Source organism: Ovis canadensis, chromosome 3, assembly GCF_042477335.2.
Source record: "Ovis canadensis isolate MfBH-ARS-UI-01 breed Bighorn chromosome 3, ARS-UI_OviCan_v2, whole genome shotgun sequence".
NCBI classification, from domain to species: domain Eukaryota; kingdom Metazoa; phylum Chordata; class Mammalia; order Artiodactyla; family Bovidae; genus Ovis; species Ovis canadensis.
This window is the reverse complement of record NC_091247.1, coordinates 153,322,601-153,345,252: the sequence shown is the minus strand read 5'-3', so window position 1 is coordinate 153,345,252 and position 22,652 is coordinate 153,322,601. Positions and strand designations below refer to the sequence as shown.

The 22,652-nt window shown below is 39.8% G+C and overlaps 1 protein-coding gene across 1 annotated transcript in view; it reads right to left on the bottom strand.

The window, feature by feature from the left end:
- SLC2A13 (solute carrier family 2 member 13) overlaps positions 1-22,652 on the bottom strand; it is a 515,435-nt gene that overhangs the window by 9,769 nt on the left and 483,014 nt on the right. The window contains exons 8-9 of the mRNA XM_069584615.1: positions 3,407-3,528; positions 3,128-3,280 (exon numbers count right to left, since the gene is read on the bottom strand). Coding sequence (XP_069440716.1) covers positions 3,128-3,280; positions 3,407-3,528 — 275 coding nt within the window. The remainder of the gene's footprint in view (positions 1-3,127; positions 3,281-3,406; positions 3,529-22,652) is intronic.

The following is a 22,652-nucleotide window of genomic DNA, read 5'->3' as shown; positions in this document are numbered from 1 at the left end:
TCTGGAACTTCTTTGCTTTTTCCATGATCCAACAAATGCTGGCAATTTGATCTCTGGTTCCTCTGCCTCTTTGAAACCCAGCTTGTACATCTGGAAGTTCTCAATGATTTGCTGACGCTTAGCTCAATGGATTTTGAGCATTACCTTGTTAGCATGTAAAAGGAGCACAATTGTATGGTAATTTGAACATTCTTTTGCACTACCCTTCTTTGGGACTGGAGTGAAAACTGACATTTTCTGGTCCTGTGGCTACTGTTAAGTTTTCCAAATTTGCTGACATACTGAGTGCAGCACTTTAACAGCATCATCTTTATGATTTTAAATTGCTCAGCTGGAATTCCATCACCTCCACTAGCTTTGTTCCTAGTAATGTTCCCTAAGCCCTCTTGCCTCACACTCCAGTTTGTCTCACTCTAGGTGAGTGACCAGTCATAGAGTTTATCCTGGTCATTAAGACTTTTTTGTATAGTTCTTTGTACTTCTGCCACCTCTTCTTAATATCTTCTGCTTCTTTTAAGTCCTTAATGTTCCTGTCCTTTATCGTGCCCATTCTTTCATGAAATGTTCCCTTGATATCTCCAATTTTCTTGATGAGAATCTCTAGTCTTTCCCATTCTATTGTTTTGCTCTATCTCCTTGCAATGTTCATTTAAGGCCTTCTTATCTCTCCTTGCTATTCTCTGGAACTCTGCATTCAGTTGAATATATCTTTCCTTTTCTCCTTTGCCTTTCACTTCTCTTTACTTATCTATTTGTAAAGCCTCCTTAGACAGCCACTTTGCCTTCTTGCATTCCTTTACCTTTCAGATGGTTTTGGTCAACACCTCCTATACAAGGTTACGGACCTCTGTCCATAGTTCTTCTACCAGATCTAATCCGCTAAAAATATTCATCACTTCCAGTGTATAAATCATAAGGGATTTGATTTAGGTCAAACCAGAATGGCCTATTGGTTTTCCCTACTTTCTTCATGAGTATGAATTTGGCAACAAGGAGTTCATGATCTGAGCCACAGTCAGCTCCCAGCCTTGTTTTTGCTGACTGTATAGAGCTTCTCCATCTTTGGCTGCAAAGACCATAATCAATTTGATTTAGTTACTGACCATCTGGTGATGTCCATTTGTAGAGTTGTCTCTTGTTCTGTTGGAAAAGGGTGTTCACTATATGTAATCAGTGTGTTCTCTTAACAAATTAGCCTTTGTCCTACTTCACTTTGTACTCCAAGGCAAAATTTGCCTGTTATTCCAGGTATCTCTTGATTTCCTACTTTTAAATTACAATCCCCTAAGATGAAAAGGACATATTTTTTTTGGTGTTAGTTCTAGAAGGTCTTGTAGGTCTTAATAGAACCCATCAACATCAGCTTCTTCGGCCTCAGTGGTTGGGGCAAGCATGTGTGCGTGCTATGTTGCTTCAGTCATATCTAACCCTTTACAACCGCATGGACTATAGCCTGCCAGGCTCCACTGTCCATGGGATTTTCCAGGCAAGAATACTGGAGTGGGTGGCCACTTCCTCCTCCAGGGGATCTTTGTGACCCAGGGATCAAACCCAAGTCTCTTATGTCTCTTGCATTGGCAGGCAGGTTCTTTACCACTAGCATCAACGTCAGCTTCTTTGGCATCAGTGGTTGGGACACAGACTTGGATTGGATTACTCAGAGGTTCAGTGGTTTGCCTTGGAAAGAAACCAAGATCATTCAGTTGTTTTTTAAGCCTGAACCCAAGTACTGCATTTCAGACTCTTTTGTTGACTATGAGGGCTACTCCATTTCTTCTACAGGATTCTTGCCCACAGTAACAGATATAATACTCATCTGAGTTAAATTCACCCATTCTCTTCCCTTTTAGTTCCCTGATTCCTAAGATTTTGATGTTCAATCTTGCCATCTCCTTCTGGACCATGTCCAGTTCACCTTGATTCATGGATCTAACATTCCAAGTTCCTATGCAATATTGTTCTTTACAGTGTCAAACTTTACTTTCACTCTAGACACATTTGCAACTGAGTGTTTCCACTTTGGCCCATCCTCTTCATTCTTTCTGGAGCTATTTGTAATTGTCCTCTGCTCTTCCCCAGTAGAATACTGGACACCTTCTGACCTGGTGGGCTCATCTTCTGATGTCATATCTTTTTGCCTTTTCTTACTGTACATGGGGTACTCCAGGGAAGGTTACTGGAGTGGTTTGCCATCTCCTCCTCTAGTAGACCACATTTTCTAAGAACTCTTCACCATGAACCATCCAACTTGGGTGGCCCTGTACATTATGGCTCATACCTTCATTGAGTCATGCAAGCCCCTTCCCCAGGATATGTGATCCATGAAGGGGGGACGGGTGAACGGGGGGTGGGAGGTGGGGTTCTAAGCAATAGACATTCAGTATATAATCATAGAGGCTCAGGAGATTAGCATGAAAACCCCTATTTCATCATTTAGAATCAAATCACAACCTATAAACTCATACAGACAATAAGGAAATTCTCTTGCTAAAAAGATGCCTTTTCATTTTAGTAAAGATAAAGCTGAAGTAGCTTCCCAAAGTGTTTTCCTAACTCAGTCACTTCTCAAGATTGTTTTCTTCAAGTTATGGCCTCTCTACATTTTACATGAACACCTCTGCTACATTTATAGTTTCAGCAGTGGTAAGTGCTGGTCTCAGTGGATCCTGACATACTTCGGTCTGAACAGCAGATATGATGGAGTGGAAGGCACAGCACACAACATTTGGGGGAGCTACTTTGACCCTACTTTGATTCTACTCTTGGATACAATCCATCCAAGACATCCAAGAGACATTTTCAAGCATTACCCCTAGACTCCAGGATCTTTCTATAATTCTCTGTTGTTTATGCTTTTTTTTCCCATTAAACTAAAGGGCTTGTTGTGAAGACTTCCAACTGAGGGATAGCTGGGAGATGTCTGGGTTTGAAGTGTAAGTGGGTGGCTGAAAGCTAAGGACAGTTCCTCTTATCTTTTCCCAGAAACATTTCTAAGGTTCTGGGGAATAAGACAGCCTTACAGAGATATTTATAATAGCAAAAATATAGCCATTTAGTTTTTCAATCATGAATGATAGCAAATCTAAAAACAAGAGTATAAAATAAAAATGAAACTATATTCTCTTACCATAGTATGTAAGATACTCTGCTGTGTGTAAAAATGTCAGTGACACCAGAACATTGAAAATCCAATTTATTCCAGATGAACATGCATTTCCTGTGCTTCTTGCCCAAAGGGGATATATTTCAGAATTTACAGTCCAAGGCATTGGTCCCATTCCTGAGAAGTACAAAATGAAGAATTTCAGTAAAGTAGCGTGTAAGGTATTTAAAAGAGTAGCTTGTCTCCTCTAAATAGAGACAATTTAGTTAAAATAACAATAACAACAACAGAGTCTTTGTTTACCAGGTGCGAAGAAAATAAGATATAAAATGAGGCCCAGAAGTGCAGTCCAGGAGTATGGAGTAGGGCAGAAATTGTAAGCCCAAAATACTTCTTCTGTTTTGAATTTGGTTTCATTTTCACACCTGAAAAGTGAGGCAAGATAAATATTAACTTAGGGTTTTAGGTTATAGTTGCAGAAATTCAATGTATTATCTAGAATGCATTCCGTAGTTCTCTAATTTCTTTAAGGAAAAGAAACCAAGATGTCTCTAAAAAAAAAATTAAAAAGGAGGATTATATATGTAAGCTCACATGAAACCTTTTAGAGCTGAATATAGTTCAAGAACAATACATTGTACATACAACTCAGTAACAAAAAAATAATCTGAATGAAAAATGAGCAGAGGATCAGAAGAGACATTTTTCAAAAGAAGACAGATGGTCAGTCAGTTTGTTAGTTGAGCCGCTCAGGTGTGTCCAACTTTTTGCAACCCCATGGCCTGCAGCATGCCAGGCTTCCCTGTCCATCACCAACTCCCAGAGCTTGTTCAAACTCATGTCCAATTTGGTGATGCCATCTATCCATCTCATCCTGTCTTCCCCATCTCCTCCTGCCTTCAGTCTTTCCCAGTATCAGGGTCTTTTTAATGAGTCAGTTCTTTGCATCAGGTGGCCAAAGTATTGGAGTTTCAGCTTCAGTATCAGTCCTTCCAGTGAATATTTAGGACTGGTTACTTTTAGGATGGACTGGTTGGATCTCCAACATCACAGTTCAAAAGCATCAATTCTTTGGTCCTCAGCTTTCTTTATCGTCCAACTCACACATCCATATATGACTACTAGAAAAATCATAGTTTTGAATAGATGGACCTTTGTCAGCAAATAATGTCTCTGCTTTTTAATATATTGTCTAGGTTGGTCATAACTTTTCTTCCAAGGAGCACGTGCCTTTTAATTTCATGGCTGCAGTCACAATCTGCAGTGATTGCGGAACCCAAGAAAATAAATCCTGTCACTGTTTCATTGTTTCTCCATCTATTATTTGACATGAAGTGATGGGACTGGATACCATGATCTTTTTTTTTTTTTTGAATATTTGAGTTTTAAGCCAGCTTTTTCACTCTCCTCTTTTACCTTCATCAAGAGGCTCTTTAGTTCCTCTTCACTTTCAGCCATAAGGGTGGTATCATCTGCATATCTGAGATTATTGACATTTCTCCCTGCAATATTGATTCCAGCTTGTGCTTCATCCAGTCCAGCATTTCACATGATGTACTCTGCATAGAAGTTAAATAAGCAAGGTGACACTATACAGCCTTGACATACTCCTTTCCCAATTTGGAACCAGCCCATTGTTCCATGTCTGGTTCAACTGTTGCTTCTTGACTTGCATACAGATTTCTCAGGAGGCAAGTAAGGTGGTCTAGTATTCCCATCTCTTTACCAATTTTCCACAGTTTGTTGTGATTCACACAAAGACTTTAGTGAAGTCGATGTTTTTTTTTCTGGAATTCTCTTGCTTTTCCTATGATTCAACAGATGTTGGCAATCTGATCTCTGGTTCTTCTGCCTTTCCTAAATTCATCTTGAACATCTGCAGGTTCACAGTTCACGTGTTGCTGAAGCCTGGCTTGGAGAATTTTGAGCATTACTTTACTAGCGTTTGAGTTGAACACAATTGTGCAGTAGTTTGAACATTCTTTGGCATTGCCTTTCTTTGGGATTAGAATAAAAACTGACCTTTTCCAGTCCTGTGGCCACTGCTGAGTTTTTCAAATTTGCTGGCATACTGAATGTAGCACTTTCACAGCATCATCTTTCAGGATTTGAAATAGCTCAGCTGGAATTCCATCACATCTACTAGCTTTGTTCATAGTGATCCCTCCTAAGGCCCACTTGACTTCACATTCCAGGATGTCCATGTGATCACACCACCATGTTTATCTGGGTCAATAAAATCATTTTTGTATAGTTCTTCTGTGCATTCTTGTCACCTCTTCTTAATATCTTCTGCTTCTATTATATCTACTGTTTCTGTCCTTTATGTGCCCATCTTGCATGAAATGTTCCCTTGGTATCTCTAATTTTCTTGAAGAGATCTCTAGTCTTTCCCATTCTACTGTTTTCCTCTATTTCTTTGATTGATCACTGAGGAAGGCTTTCTTATCTCTCCTTGCTATTCTTTGGAACTCTGTATTTAGATGGGTAAATCTTTCCTTTTTCCTTTTCCTGTTACTTCTCTTCTTTTCTCAGCTATTTGTAAGGCCTCCTCAGACAACCATTTTGCCTTTTTGCATTTCTTCTTCTTGGGGATAATTTTGATTATCACCTCCTATACAGTGATATGAACCTCCATCCATAGTTCTTCAGGCATTCTATCAGATATAATTCCTTGAATCTATTTGTCACTCCCACTGTATAATCCTAAGGGATTTGATTTAGGTCATATCTGAATATTCCAGTGGTTTTCCCTACTTTCTTCCATTTAAGTCTAACTTTTGCAATAAGGTGTTCATGATCTGAGCGACAATCAGCTCCTGGTCTTGTTTTTGCTGACTGTATAGAACTTCTCCATCTTTGGCTGCAAATAATATAATCAATCTGATTTCAGTACAGATGGTACACATGGGCAACAAGTACATGAAAAGATGCACAGCATCACTATTTATCTGAGATATGTGAATCAAAACCACAATGAGATACTGCCTCATATTTGGCAGAATAGCTATCATCAATAAGACAAGAAATAAAAAGTGTTGGCAAGAGAGAACCCTTGTGCATTGTTGGTGTGTATATAAATTGGTGCAGCAGTATGGTAACAGTATCAAGATTCTTCAAAAACTTAAAAATGAAACTACCATACAATTCAGCAATTCTGCTTCTGGGTATTTTTCCAGAATAAACAAAAACACCAACTTGAAAAAAATATCTGCTCCATCCTGTTCACCTCAGCATTATTTTCAACATCCAAGATTGTGGAAACAACCTAAGCGTTTGTCAATAGATGAATGGATAAAGAAAAATGTGGGGTGTGTGTGTGTGTGCACAGACACGCACATAGACACACACACACATACATATAGTATATACATATATATAGTCAGTTCAGTTGCTCAGTTGTGTCCAACTCTTTGCATTCCCATGGGCTGCAGTATGCCAGGCTTTGCTGTCCATCACCAACTCCAAGAGCTTGTTCAAACTCATGTCCATCAAGCTGGTGATGCCATCCATCCATCTCTTACTCTGTTTTCCCCTTAATCTCCTGCTTTCAATCTTTCCCAGCATCAGGGTCTTTTTAATGAATCAGTTCTCATCAGGTGGTCAAACTATTGGAGTTTCAGCCTCAGCATCAGTCCTTCCAATGAATATTCAGTGTTGATTTCCTTTAGGATTGACTAGTTTGATCTCCTTGCTGTCCAGGGGACTCTCAAGAGTCTTCTCCAACACACAGTTCGGAAGCATCAATTCTTTGGTCCTCAGCTTTCTCTATGGTCCAACTCACACATCCATACATGACTACTGGAAAAATCATAGCTTTGACTAGATGGACCTTTGTCAGCAAAGTAATGTCTCTGCTTTTTAATTGGTCTAGGTTGGTCATAGCTTTTCTTCCAAGAAAGGAGCATCTTTTAATTTCATGGCTGGTCTAGGTTGGTCATAGCTTTTCTTCCAAGAAAGGAGCATCTTTTAATTTCATGGCTGCAGTCACCATCTGCAGTGATTTTGGAGCCCAAGAAAATAAAGTCTGTTATTGTTTCCATTGTTTTCCAATCTATCTGCCATGAAGTGATATTCAGTCTTTCCATTCCATTCAAGACAACATGGATGGGCCTTGAGAACATTACACTCAGTGAAATAAACCAGAAGAAGACAAATACCATATGATCTCATTTGTATATGTAATCTTAAAAAAAATAAGGAGCTCATGGATACAGAAAACAGATTGGTGGTTGTCAGGAGTGGGGAATAGTGTGGTGTGAAATGGGCCAAAAGACACAAATTTCTAGTTATAAAATAAAAAGTCATGAGGATGTAGTGTGTGGCATGGTTGTAGTTGTTGTTCAGTCATTAAGTCATGTCTGACTCTGTAACTCCACGGATGGCAGCATGCCAGGCTTCCCCATCCTTCAGTATCTCCCTGAGTTTCCTCAAACTCATGTCTATTCAGTCAGCCATGCCATCCAACCATCTCATCCTCTGTTGCCCCCTTCTCCTCTTGCCCTCAATCTTTCCCAGCATCAAGGTCTTTTTCCAACTATTTGGTTCTTTGTATCAGGTGGCCAAAGTATGGCATGGTAGTCATAGTTAATAACACTATATTGCATAGAGTAGATCTTAAAAGTTCTTAAGAAAAAAATTATGAATATGGGTAGAGATGGATGTTATCTAGACTTATTGTGGTGATCATTTCCCAGTATACTTTAATGTAGAATCATTATATTGTATTCTTGAAACTAATATAATGTTATATATGTAAATTATACCTTAAAAAAGACCATTGTGTTTCATATCCATTTCAAATATCAGACATAATTTCTAGTTAGTCTTCTAAGGCTGCAGTAACATTTTAAAAACCACTGAAAGTCAGTATGTTGTAAAGCTTTAGATTTTGAAGTAAAGGCAAAAATTCAAATTCCAGAACCAGAATATTTCATTTGTAAAATGGGGGAAAATGCCTTACAGGTAATTTTAAGGATTAGAAGGATCGCCTATAACGGGGTGATAAGGTAGTATGGGCAGGGAACAATGCTTATATCTTATTTAAAATAACCCTTTACCTTCCTGCTACAAGTACTTGCTTCTTGAGCAGTCACTCTCTGCTGACTTTGCATCTGAAGACCTGATCAACATGAAAAAACATTCTTCTACTGTTATTTCTTATGCTATTGTTCTATCTCTATCAACCTCTATTTTTGAACCTTGACATCTAAGCTCTGTCCTTATTGTTGTGTTTATGACCTCCATCATAACACCCTAACTGTCTTGATGCCTGGTCAGTTATCTTCTCCACCCCTCTCATCCTCTGCTATATTCATTTACATTTATTTCTGGCCCATCTGATATCTTTGCTTCATAATTCCTTACTTAACCTTTGAAACTGCGGAAAGGCCATTGTAATTAGTTTAACTATTTTACTTCAGGGTCTCAAATGTACCTCACTCCTTTTGATGATAAGCATGTTATTTATTTCTAGTACCCAAATCACATCTTTAGATTCTCAATTCCTCTCAATATTCAGTCACATCATTGTTCAACTCAGACCATGCCAATATTGTCTTTACTGATGTCTAGAATCCAGCTTCCATTCCTCCTTGCTTGCATGTCATTCTCATAGTTTCAGTTCCCAACTCTGTGCAGGACCATTAACTTCCTTTAATAACCACTTTTCAGAAGCTGGGTAAAATTATGAAACCATGCTGCTGACATCTATTAAAAGCTCATGCTATTTCTCCTCAGTTGGGTTCCTAATAATGATTATTATTATTCTTTACTGTCTTCTCTGTTGAATTTTCTGCTTATTTTACAGTAAACATTGAATAAAGTTTTAGTCAACTGCTGCCTCGATTAATTAAAATATTTCTTACTATCCTCTAGTCCTGAAATCTTTCCCAACTTTCCCAGGTATGAAGAACTTGCCTCTATTTTCATAAAAATTGAAGACTTTCAACTTGAATTCCCTCAGTTTTTCTCTGTTGGACCTTTCCTTTTATTTCAGATTCTTCTCCTGCTTTGAATGGTTACATGTCTCTTGCCTGTTCCAAGGACAGCCCTTCCTAGTAGTGGTTCTACATTTGTTTCTGTTTCCTCTATGCTATGTTCCATCAGTAGTCAGTTCTCTTTATGCCATCTTTAGTTTCCTCCTACTTGAGCCTATCCTTCTATTTACAACACACAACAAGTACTTACTCCTATTAAAATCTTTCATCCCTTTCATATTACTACTACTGGTTCATCTGAAATTACAAAGTAGTCTACAGTAGTGAGGTCCTCATCTGCAGACACTCCCCTGATTCTTACTCATGCCCTCTTTTCTCTGAATTGTTTACCCCAAACTGATGGCCTCCTAATCCTCAACTATAATTATCTTGCCTTAATTCTGAGGCATTTTGATTACCCTGTGGTAGTTGATATTGCTGAAAACCCTCCTGCCTTCTCTTTCCCCTTTACTTTTATATGAATATATCCATCTCAACTCTGATGTATTTGTCTTCATTGCCTTTTAGAATGCCTCTTCCTCCCCTTAGCCTCTAAATACAGATGTTCTCGCAGGTTCTGGTTTGGGGCTTATACCCTCTCCCTTAATCATTTCATCTAATTTTAGGGATTTTGATATCCACATAAATGCTCGCTTACAGGAAACATAGCCTTGACCTTTTCTTCAAGCTCCATTAATTGAATTGACATATGTGCTGAACATCCATATCTAGATTTCCTGCCAAGACTACAGTGGAATGCATTAGCTTCTACAGGAGGTAGAGTGAAGCTATTCTGAGTTCATATCATAACTCTACCACTTATAAGCTATGCTATTCATTCAAAAACTTATATAGTGACACTTTTTTATGTGTCAGATATTAGAGATATAAACAAAATAATAACCCTTTGTATTCGTGGAAACAAGAGTTTAGTGAGTACAGGCACAGTCATGTTTTCTGATCTGTAAAACAGGAGAAAAGACTATTATCATAGGCTGTTGGCAACATTAAATGTGATGATGCAAACTGAGTGCCAACCGCACTACCTGGCATGTAGTAAATATATAATACATATTATTTTAATAGTGCCTCTCATGACATTTTTCTGAGTTGAAAAAGAGTTGAAATTAGTTAAAATCATCAGTCTTTCTTATCCATCTCTCTTTAAATTCTCTACACTTTTAAAAGTGACAGTTGCTCAGTTGTGTCTGACTCTTTGTCACCCAATGGACTATAAAGTCCATGGACTTTTCTAGGCCAGAATACTGGAGTGATGGTAGCCTTTCCTTTCTCCAGGGTATCTCCTCAACTGAGGGATCAAACCCAGGTCTCCCTCATTGCAGGCAGATTTTTTACTAGCTGAGCCACCAGAGAAGCACAAGTAAAGAAAGGGTGGCTAAGAGAATGAACTCTGGGACTGACATCCTACTTTCAAAATCTATATTAGGACACTCAGATTTGAAGCTCATATGTATGTGATCTTGGCACTTAACTTCTAAAAGTCTATGTCCTCACCTGTGAAATAAGGATTTTTCTGGTAGCTATGTCAGAGATATTTTGAGGCATGTGTGAGTTAATAGATGCAATGAATTTTGCAAGAAATCATAATTATCTTTCCTAGACATAATTTTTTGAATTTGACTCTTCCTTTCTATTTTCATTCATACCAACTTAATTCAGACTTTGGAGTGTTTGTTTCACCAACTGTATCTGGCTGTGGCAGACCTTAGTATAAGGCCTTTATGAGTCTCTGCTGCTGCTAAGTAGCTTCAGTCATGTCCGACTCTGTGAGACCCCACAGATAGCAGCCCACCAGGCTCCCCCATCCCTGGGATTCTCCAGGCAAGAACACTGGAGTGGGTTGCCATTTCCTTGTCCAATGCATGAAAGCGAAAAGTGAAAGTGAAGTCTCTCAGTCGTGTCCGACTCTTTGTGACCCCATGGACTGCAGCCTACCAGGCTCCTGCGTCCGTGGGATTTTCCAGGCAAGAGTCCTAGAGTGGGTTGCCATTGCCTTCTCTATAAGTCTCTACCTGTGTGTTTCCTGATGTTCATGCTTGTAGGTCATCCTCTCCCCTTAAGTGTGGGGTGACCTTTGATTTGTTGGCTAAAAACCAACAGAATGTGGTAAAAGTGACAGGACACATGTGATTAAGATTATAGTGCTAATTTAGCTGAAGTCTCTCATTTCCTTGTTGGCTTTGAAAAAGCAAGCTGCCATGTTACAGAATGCCAGTATTGAAATGCTAATGGAAGGAGCTGAGAGAAATCTTTAGGAGCTGAGGGTAGCCTTTGGTTAACAGCTGGCAAGAAACAAGAGTCACTAGTACAAAAGATACAGAATTCTGCTAAAAAGAGCTAATCTTTTCCTAACTGAGCCGCAGATGAAACTATAGACCCAGCCAATATTGATTGTAACCTTGTGAGACCCTAAGCAGAAGACCTAGCTAAGCTATGCCTAGACTCCTGATCCACAGAAACTGATATCATACATGTGGGTTGCTTTAAGCTGTTAACCTAATATTGTGGTAAGACTGTTTTTCAGCAATAGAAAACAAATACAGTCTCAATTATTTTTCCCTCATCTCACATTACCTTCTTCAAAATACTAATCCACCAAGCTGAGCTCTTTAGAGTATTGTTCATGCCACCTCACAGCTTGAAACACATCATCCTCCTTATTCCAAATGCCCATGAAATGGGGCCTGCAAAATTTGGCTGTAGCCTACCTTATCCTGTGAGGGCTTCCTTGGTGGCTCAGTGGTAAACAATCTGCCTATGATGCAGACTAGGGTTTGATTGCTGGATCAGGAAGATTCCCTGAAGAAGGAAATGGCTCTCTACTCCAGTATTCTTGCCTGGGAAGTCCCATGGACAGAGGATCCTGGTAGGCTACAGTCCCTTGGGTAGCAAGAGTCAGACATGACCTAGCAACTAAACCACCACCGCCACTACCAAACCTTGAGGGATGAATGATTAGAAGAGGGGAGTATGACCTCAGGGAAGCTGGTGACTCCCTTCCCTTTGTTTACTCTGTTTGTGTACACAGTCCTTTTCTCCAGCTAAACTAGACTTATTTTCTGAACCTACCTTCCAGACTCAGCATCTTGTACTCATGCCATTTCTTCTAACCTTTTAAAGGCAAATTCTCACTCCTAATCTCTACTATCAGAATCTACCTAGCCCTCAAGGCTAGTACAGATGCCACCCATTCACCTGTCTGAAATAGTCTTCCTCCTCTCAATGCCCTTTCATTTTCATCTATATTGTTATCACATAGTGCTTTGTATTATGCTATCTGAATTCTACCATCCTGAGCTCTCATCCCAGGCAGCACAGCACAAAAGTTAAGGACACAGGGTCTAGCATCAGGCTGCACAGTTCAGTATCTCAGTTCTGCCACTTACCCACTGTTTAACTTTGGGAAAGTTACCTTGGTTTTATAATCTGTAAAATGTATATGTGTGTGGTAAGTCACTCAGTCGTGTCTGACTCTGCAACTCTATGGGCTATAGCCCACCAGGCTCTTCTGTCCATGGGATTCTCTAGGGAAAAACTCCTGGAGAGGGTTGACATGCCCTCCTCCAGGGGATCTTCCCAACCCAGGGATCTAACCTGAGTCTTATGTCTCCTGCATTGGCAGGCGGGTTCTTTACAACTAGCATCATCTGGGAAGCCCATCTGTAAAGTAAGATTCCTTAACAATAGACTTGTTACAAAGATTGATTGCTCAAATTCATTGACAAAGAAAGCAAAGAATATCTGTTTGCCAAAGAATAGTCATTTTTGTATTCCCCTCCCTTTAAAAAATCTCAACCACTAGTCTATACTAGAACTCTGTATAGAGAACAATGGTCATTGAATGATGAAGCCTTAACATTTGTTTAATGATGAGTAGTAAACAGCATTAGCAATCCCCTGATCAGTGATCCTCCACTTTAACTTCCCACCAGTCAAATAATATTATGGCTTATGAAGATCTTAAAATGAGAGAATAGGATAGAAAGTGGGAGGGGGAGGGGAATGATAGGAGAAAGGGAAAGAGGAGAAGGAAAGGGAAAAAGATTGCTGAGGACAGAAATGCTTACAAATAATCAGATCACTAAAATTCACTGAAAAATTCTACTCACTATTTACAACTTATTATTATCAAAGTTCCTTGTATGATTGCTTGCTGACCATGCTGTGATGTAGCTTTCAACCATCTGGACACACACATTTATACACATAAAAGGCTAACTCCTCTTCATTCTCATGCTGATTTTAGGAAAGCGCTGCAGGCATGGACCTGGCCGTTACTTACCCAGCAATACGTAGACAGCTAATGACTAAGAATGTGACATCACATGTGACCTTCAAAATATAAACACTAGAAATTCCAACTAAAAAATAAAAGTGTATATTCCAAGTGTTATTGCAAAATACCCTCATGCTTTCCTGGCTTAGTGACTGCTGATGGAAGAACACAATGCTCTGGGGAAAGAACAAAAGTACTTTGACATAAGTGTGTGGGTTGGGATTAGAAAGAGTCATGCTCTCTGATGAGGCACCTTCTCACCACATCCTAAAGCAAAAACAGAAAATAATTGCAATAATAGTAGCTGAGAAGAGAGTGCTGCAGTGAACAAAGAATCATATGCAAGCAAGCAAAATAGGTCTCATTTTGGTGGAGTGAGAGAACTACTCTTTGCTAGCAGACTAGACTAAGACTTGATATGTAGATAAAAACATAAAAGATTAGTTCCCTGTTCCAGCAGTGAAGTCCACAGTGCTTCCCTTAATAATGCATCGAGAAATTAACAGCTTTCTTTGAAGGTAGAACAATTCTCCCTTGCCTACTCAACACCTACTCCAAAATCAGTTCATACATAGAGCTCTTTCTGCCTATTTTTTGGTGTTATTTCTCCATCACATCTCTGAACAGTTTTAAACCAAAGAAATAATCAAAGGAACTAAGTGGTGCAATTTGCTCTTGCCACAATTAACCATACACATCTTATTCCTTGATTCCTACACAGTACATGCTTTTTGTATTGTTCCTTTATTCAGTATGATGAAATTATTTATGTGCTTCATGTTCATGTATGGGGGAATGGAAGAAAATATGACTTGTTTTTACAGCACAAAACTTCAAATTTTATCTTTCCAATCTTAATCACTGAGAAACCTACAGAATTTTGCCACCTTCCCAGAAGAGTTTATGAAAGACTTGGGGTTTTGGATTTGCTGTATGGCTCAGGAAACTCAAACAGGGGCTCTGTATCAACCTAAAGGAGTGGGATGGAGAAGGAAATGGGAGGGAGGTTCAAAAGGGAGGGGATATTTGTATACCTATGGCTGATTCATGTTGAAGTTTGACAGAAAACAACAAAATTCTGTAAAGCAATGATCTTTCAATTAAAAAAGAAATAAATTTTAAAAATAGATGGAGTTTTGGAGAAAGGAAGGAATAGTTTATTACAATTTTGTGACACAGCTACCATTCTTCTACTGGCTTACCACACAGGCTTCACTTGTCAATTCATTACTGAGAAGTGTTAGGGAAGCAAGATTTCATCTCCAATTCCTGATGCAGAACTGTGATTTCTTTAAACAAGATCATTAAGCTATCACCTCAAAACCAAACGGATACTGCTAAGGGTTAAATCTCAGAGTTCTTTATAGGAATTTATGATCTGATTACACATGTTTATAGTCTAATGGTGGTGGTAGAGAGGTGCCTAGAAAAGGACAGAGTACCTCTCCAGGAAAGGGCATTTTCACTTTTGTCTGAGAAGAAATAAAGAAACACAGTGTCAATCAATCAGAGGACTAGGATGATATAAATTTACAAGTACCCTTAGCCATGAGAAATTTTGATTTTGGGGTATCCAATCAGAAAAAATTACTTTAACAAACTTGAATCATTACTCCTCAGACAGTGTAACTTCTGTTTACTAGTATAATTCCTACATAATAGACTAACATGAAACAAACTTTAGCCAAGTCTGGCAACACAGCGTTTAAACTGTAAAATACGTGGAGTTCATCAATTTTAGAAAAGTATAGCTCCCAAGCATGTAGTATGAAGACCATGGTGAACATCTTGGTCTTGGATTATTCTCTATAGTCAAGCCTTTTCCCCCTATTTTCATGTTTCACATTTTTCCTACATAAAGCAAGTTGAAAAAAAAATAATCTATTATCTTGTGTTAATTACTGTTGTTTTCTTTTAAACATAAAACCTTTAGAATTATTGAGATGATTAACCATGGACATGGGTAAATTTCAAAACCACTAGAAATCTGGAGCTAAAGCCATTTCTAAAAATGAATCAATAAAGTTTTATTTATATATAAATCACTGTACAGTTGTGAGAGCTGGACCATAAAGAATGAAGAACATCAAACAATTGATGCCTTTGAACTGTGGTGCTGGAGAAGACTCCTGAAATTCCCTTGGACTGCTAGAAGATCAAAGCAGGCAATTTAAGGGAGATCAACCTTGAATATTCACTGGAAGGACTGAAGTTAAAGTTGGAGCTCCAGTATTTAGGTCATCTGATGCAAACAGACAACTCACTGGAAAAGTCCCTAATGCTAGGAAAGATTGAGGACAGAAGGAGAAGAGGGTGTCAGAGGATGAGATGAGATGGCTGGACAGCATCACCAATGGAATGAAGATGAACTTGGGCAAACTCTGGGAGATGCTGAGGGGCAGGGAGACCTGGTATGCTGCAGCCCATGGGGTTGCAGGGAGTTGGACATGACTGTGTGACTTAACAACAACAACAACACAGAATCTAAGCCATATACCAGTATGTTGGCTAGCTTACATGTCCTAATATGGGGAAAAGATGGACAGAATATGAGGGGGCAAGCAAATGAAAATAATAGCAATACTTAAAGCTGATGAAGATACAGTGATATTGGTATAGTCTTTAATTCTGGTAAGAGTTTAAGTTAGTGTAACTTCCTTTTGGTTTACCTGGTGGCTCAGATGGTAAAGCATCTGCCTACAATGCAGGAGACTTGGGTTCAATCCCTGGGTCAGGAAGATCTCCTGGAGAAGGCAATGGCAACCCACTCCAGTGTTCTGGCCTGGAAAATCCCATGGACAGAGGAGCCTGGTAGGCTACTGTCCATGGGGTCACAAAGAGTTGGACACAATTGAGAGACTTCACTTCACTTCACTTCAACTTCCTTTTGGAATGAATCTAGCAGTTTTACATAAGAATATTCATACCCAATTATTCCTGACCCAAAGTCTCATTCCTAAAATGTATCCTTAGGAAACCATCTAAATGGAAAAATATTGTATGCTGGAAGATATACTATCACTGTACTTTTATTTATCACAGGCATAAAATAGTTAAATAATTAGAAATAATGAAGATATACTATAATGGAGGATAGTTAAGTCAGTTAGGGTACCACAGCTGAATAGAATAAAGGAGCGATTAAAATAATAGGTATAAAATAAGCTGGGGCAAGATATAGAGGATGGTCTGAGTTTGAAGACTGGTCAAAATGTCTTAGATTTAACTTCAGTTACTTTCATTTTGGTATCAAATTGGCAAACAGTACAATGGATAGTACAATTATGGACATAAATAAGAGGACATGGCCCCTGGTTGCCTCTCTGGTTCCTCCTAGATGTGTCTCTGAAGTTCCACAGTGACTGTAAGGAATCACCAAGTCAGACGAGCCCTGAACTCTGCCTTGGAAAGAGTTATCATCAGCTTCAAGGTTCAACCCCATTTCATTTAAGAAAATTTTTTCACTGTATTACTTAATAAGAAAATACTTCATCATTCTTTTTCTTACTGCATCATCACACCTACATCCAGCCTTGTTGTGGTCTACTTTGTAAAGATTACCTGGGGAGCAGTGGCTGTGCTTTGCTGGAGCAGCTGTGAAGAGATACCCCACGTCCAAGGTAAGAGAAACCCAAGTTAAGATGGTAGGAGTTGAGAGAGGGCATCAGAGGGCAGACAGACTAAAACCATAATCACAGACAACTAGCCAATCTGATCACATTTAGCCTTGTCTAAATGAAACTAAGTCACTCAAGGCAGACAGGTCATGGTGGAGAGGTTTGACAGAATGTGGTAAACTGGAAAAGTGAATGGCAAACCATTTCAGTATTCTTGCCTTGAGAACCCCATGAACAGTATGAAAAGGCAAAAAGATAGAACACTGAAAGATGAACTCCCCAGGTCGGTAGGTGCCCAATATGCTACTGGAGATCAGTGCAGAAATAACTCCAAAAAGAATGAGGGGATGGAGCCAAAGCAAAAAACAAACAAAAAAACAAAAAAACAAAAAACACCTTCCTGTGTATGGGACTGGGGATAGAAGCAAGGTCCAAAGCTGTAAAGAGCAATATTGCATAGGAACCTGGAATGTCAAGTCTATGAATCAAGGCAAATTGGAAGTGGTCAAACAGGAGATGGCAAGAGTGAACATCGACATTCTAGGAATCAGCGACCTAAGATGGACTGGAATGGGTGAATTTAACCCAGATGACCATAATATCTGCTACTGTGGGCAGGAATCCCTTAGAAGAAATGGAGTAGCCATCATAGACAAAAGAATCTGAAATGTAGTACTTGGATGCAATCTCAAAAACGAAAGAATGATCTCGTTTGTTTCCAAGGCAAACCATTCAATATCACGGGAATCCAAGTCTATGCCCTGACGAGTAATGCTGAAGAAGCTGAAGTTGAATGGTTCTCTGAAGACCTACAAGACCTTCTAGAACTAACACCCACAAAAGGTATCCTTTTCATTATAGGGGACTGGAATGCAAAAGTAGGAAGTCAAGAAACACCTGGAGTAACAGGCAAATTTGGCCTTGGAGTACAGAATGAAGCAGGGAAAAGGCTAATACAGTTCTGCCAAGAGAATAGTTGTGAAAAGAAGAGAAGCAAAATGCAAAGGAGAAAAGAAAAGATATACTTATTTTAATGCAGAGTTCCAAAGAAGAGCAACGAGATAATAAAACCTTCCTCAGCAATCAATGCAAAGAAATAGGGGGAAACAATAGAATGGAAAAGACTAGAGATCTCTTCAAGAAAATTAGAGATACCAAGGGAACATTTCATGCAAAGATGGGCACAATAAAGGACAGAAATGGTATGAACCTAACAGAAGTAGAAGATATTAAGAAGAGATGACAAGAATACACAGAAGAACTGTACAAAAAATATCTTCATGACCCAGATAATCATGATGGTGTGATCATTCACACTCAGCAGACATCCTGGAATGTGAAGTCAAGTGGGCCTTAGAAAGCATTACTATGAACAAAGCTAGTGGAGGTAATGGAATTCCAATTGAACTGTTTCAAGTCCTAAAAGATTATGCTGTGAAAGTGCCACATTCAAAATGTCAGCAAATTTGGAAAACTCAGCAGTGGCCACAGGACTGGAAAAGGTCAGTTGTCATTCCAATTCCAAAGAAAGGCAATGCCAAAGAATGCTCAAACTACCACACAATTGCACTCATCTCACATGCTAGTAAAGTAATGCTCAAAATTCTCCAAGCCAGGCTTCAGCAACACGTGAACTGTGAACTTCCAGATGTTCAAGCTGGATTTAGAAAAGGCAGAGGAACCAGAGGTCAAATTGCCAACATCTGCTGGATCATCAAAAAAGCAAGAGAATTCCAGAAAAGCATCTATTTCTGCTTTATTGACTATGCCAAAGTCTTTGACTGTGTGGATCACAATAAACTGTGGAAAATTCTGAAGGAGAAGGGGATACCAGACCACCTGACCTGTCTCTTGAGAAACCTATATGCAGGTCAGGAAGCAACAGTTAGAACTGAACATGGAACAACAGACTGGTTCCAAATAGGAAAAGGAGTACGTCAAGGCTGCTGTATATTGTCACCCTGCTTATTTAACTTATGTGCAGAGTACATCATGAGAAATGCTGGGCAGGAGGAAGCACAAGCTGGAATCATGATTGTTGGGAGAAATATCAATAACCTCAGATATGCAGATGACACCACCCTTATGACAGAAAGTGAAGAAGAACTAAAGAGCCTCTTGATGAAAGTGAGAGTAAAAATGTTGGCTTAAAGCTCAATATTCAGAAAACTAAGATCATGGCATCCAGTCCCATCACTTCATGGCAAATAGATGGGGAAACAGTGGAAACAGTGGCTGACTTTATTTTTGGGGGCTCCAAAATCACTGCAGATGGTGATTGCAGCCATGAAATTTAAAAAACGCTTACTCCTTGGAAGGAAAGTTATGACCAACTTAGACAGCATATTGAAAATCAGAGACATTACTTTGCCAATAAAGGTCCATCTAGTCAAGGCTATGGTTTTTTCAATTGTTGTGTACGGATGTGAGAATTGGACTATAAAGAAAGCTGAGCACCGAAGAATTGATGCTTTTGAACTGTTGTGTTGGGGAAGACTCTTGAGAGTCCCTTGGACTGCAAGGAGATCCAACCAGTCCACCCTAAAGGAAATCAGTCTTGGGTGTTCATTGGAAGGATTGATGTTGAAGCTGAAACTCCAATACTTTGGCCACCTGTTGCGAAGAGCTGACTCATTGGAAAAGAAAGACCCTGATGCTGAGAAAGTTGAGGGCAGGAGGAGAAGGGGACGACATAGGATGAGATGATTGGATGGCATCACTGACTCAATGGACATGGGTTTGGGTGGACTCTGACAGTTGGTGATGGATAGGGAGGCCTGGCCTGCTGCAATTCATGGGGTCACAAATAGTCAGACACAACTGAGCAACTGAACTGAACTGAACTGAGGGCAACTAATCTTGGGATTCTTTTTCCAGGTTTTTTTTTTTCACTCTAAAATTTCTCCCATACTAAAGGCAGAAATTAAAGTTATTAGCCATTCTCCTGCTTCAACTGGCACTGAAAGGAAGGGAATGTTGCCTTTGAATTACATATATTCTCCATCATGCTGTTCCTTCATATTGTGCAAAATGCTTCAAAAGCTTTGGTTGGCACATTTATATACCATAGTCATCGCTAACACTGTTTCCCTTCTCAGGAATCTCACAAGGCCCGTTTCTACCCACAGCTGCGGGAGTGGGGGAGAGGTCTCCCATATGCAAATAGTCATACTGTGTCCCATAAACTGCCTGCCTGGATATAACTATGTTTGACACCAATATGTCAACAGCTTTGGTATAGGGTGGGTGCTTTATATCAGAGAATGTTGAGAAACAATCTATATTCTTCCTCTCTCAGGAAAGCAGAATATGAAATATCTGAAGAGGATAGAGCAATACAGAGGTGGAAAGACTCAGAGAGAGAAGAATAAACAGAGATCACAAGAAGACTGATGTAGTTGATAGTGATGGGGGAAGTGCAGAGGACAGAGACCAAGAGCAGACGGCTACCAGTCTGATGACTGATTAGTTTCTAGACCTCCATGAAGCAGGGCTGCACAGAAGTTGAGTCTTTCTCTCATTTCCCCATTTACTTTTCTATGCACCTTTACCATAAAGCTTCCAGTAACTGAGGAAACAAAGTGTGTCTCTGTTCTTCTCAACATGAGAAGTTCTAACAAGATAAAGGCTAAATCCTATGATAGAGTACTGACTGTGATTCTAATTCAAATTTTACAGGTCCACAAAAGAGTTACACAGAGTGTATCAGAATGGACACACAGATCATTACTGCAAAAAGGTTTTTTCAAATTTGAAATACAGTATAAAAAGATAAATATTCCCCATGTAGTCACTGTGGGAAATATTATACTTATTCCAATTATTCTGTACTAAATATTTTCTAGAATTCCTTTAGGAATCATATTAAGAATTTCCTGCTTCCCTGGTGGCTCAGATGTAAAGAATCTGCCTACAGTGTGGTGTTGGAGAAGACTCTTGAGAGTCCCTTGGACTGCAAGGAGATCCAACCATTCCATCCTAAAGGATATCAGCCCTGGGTGTTCTTTGGAAGGAATGATGCTAAAGCTGAAACTCCAGTACTTTGGCCACCTCATGCAAAGAGCTGACTCATTGGAAAAGACTCTGATGCTGGGAGGGATTAGGGGCAGGAGGAAAACGGGACAACAGAGGATGAGATGGCTGGATGGCATCACCGACTCGATGGATGTGAGTCTGAGTGAACTCCGGGAATTGGTGATGGACAGGGAGGCCTGGCTTGCTGCGATTCATGGGGTCACAAAGGATCGGACACGACTGAGCGACTGAACTGAACTGAACTGAACTGAACAGTGTGGGAGACCTGGGTTCGATCTCTGGGTTGGGACGACCCCCTGGACAAGGGAATGGCAACCCACTCCAGTATCCTTGTCTGGAGAATTCCCTGGACAGAGGAGCCTGGTGAGCTACAGTCCATGGGGTTGAAAAGAGTTGGACATGACTGAGCGACTAACACTTTGTCAAGAAAATCAATGTTATTATTTTTAAAATTTGATTTCAGGCTTTCTCCCTTTCCTTCCCTTTCTTCTTTCTTTTATTTTTTGCCATTATGAGGCAGTCCTATGAGGAATTCTGAAGCACTGGGTGGAAAGGAGAGACTGAACCAAATGGAATGGAGTCAGGAGAACAGTGCAATGGAAACAGTAGTAGCAAACACAGAGGAAAAGCTCATTTGCACGTTATGGGCTCCAGGACAGTGAGTAATGAGGTTGTTGTTTCACGGCTAAGTCATTTCTGACTCTTTGGTGACCCCATGGATTGCAGCCTGCCAGGCTCCTCTGTTCATGGCATCTCCCAGGCAAGAATACTGCAGTAAGTTGCCATTTCCTTCTCCAAGGGATCTTCCTGATCGAGGGATTGACGCCATGTCTCCTACATTGGCAGGCAGGTTCTTTACCACTGAGCCACTGGGGAAGACAAGAAACGAGAGGGATGACACTAAATGGGGTTTGCTGCAGGCACACGGCTCCAACCATTGGGATATAAGCTGATAGCCACTTGTTGTGCTATCTTAAATGATGTCTGGTATGTGGTACAATGTAGACATTTGTAAAATGAATGAATGAAAAGGCTTAATGTATTCAGTAGAGTTATTCTGGTGCTGCTGCTGCTGCTGCTAAGTCGCTTCAGTCATGTCCGACTCTGTGCAACCCCACAGATGGCAGCCCACCAGGGTCCCCCGTCCCTGGGATTCTCCAGGCAAGAACACTGGAGTGGGTTGCCATTTCCTTCTCCAATGCATGAAAGTGAAAAGTGAAAGTGAAGTCACTCAGTTGTGTCCGACTCTTTGCGACCCCATGGACTGCAGCCCACCAGGCTCCTCCGTCCATGGGATTTTCCAGGCAAGAGTACTGGAGTGGGGTGCCATTGTCTTCTCCAGAGTTATTCTGCTAGTTACTACTTAATAATTTAATAGTCTTATAATAATGAAAAACAAATTAAAAAAAATAATACTAAATCAAGTAAAATTGGTAATACAATTATTTAAAGGGTTAGGAGTGGCCTTCATGTGACTATGCTGTGACAAGGATTCCATGATGGGGAGTTATACCATCCCTCTCAATCCAGAGACTTGAGGTTTTTCCACACTGAAAGATTCTTTCTCCTACCTGACTTTTTAAAAAAAATATCTATTCATTCATTTATTTTCCTGTGTCAGG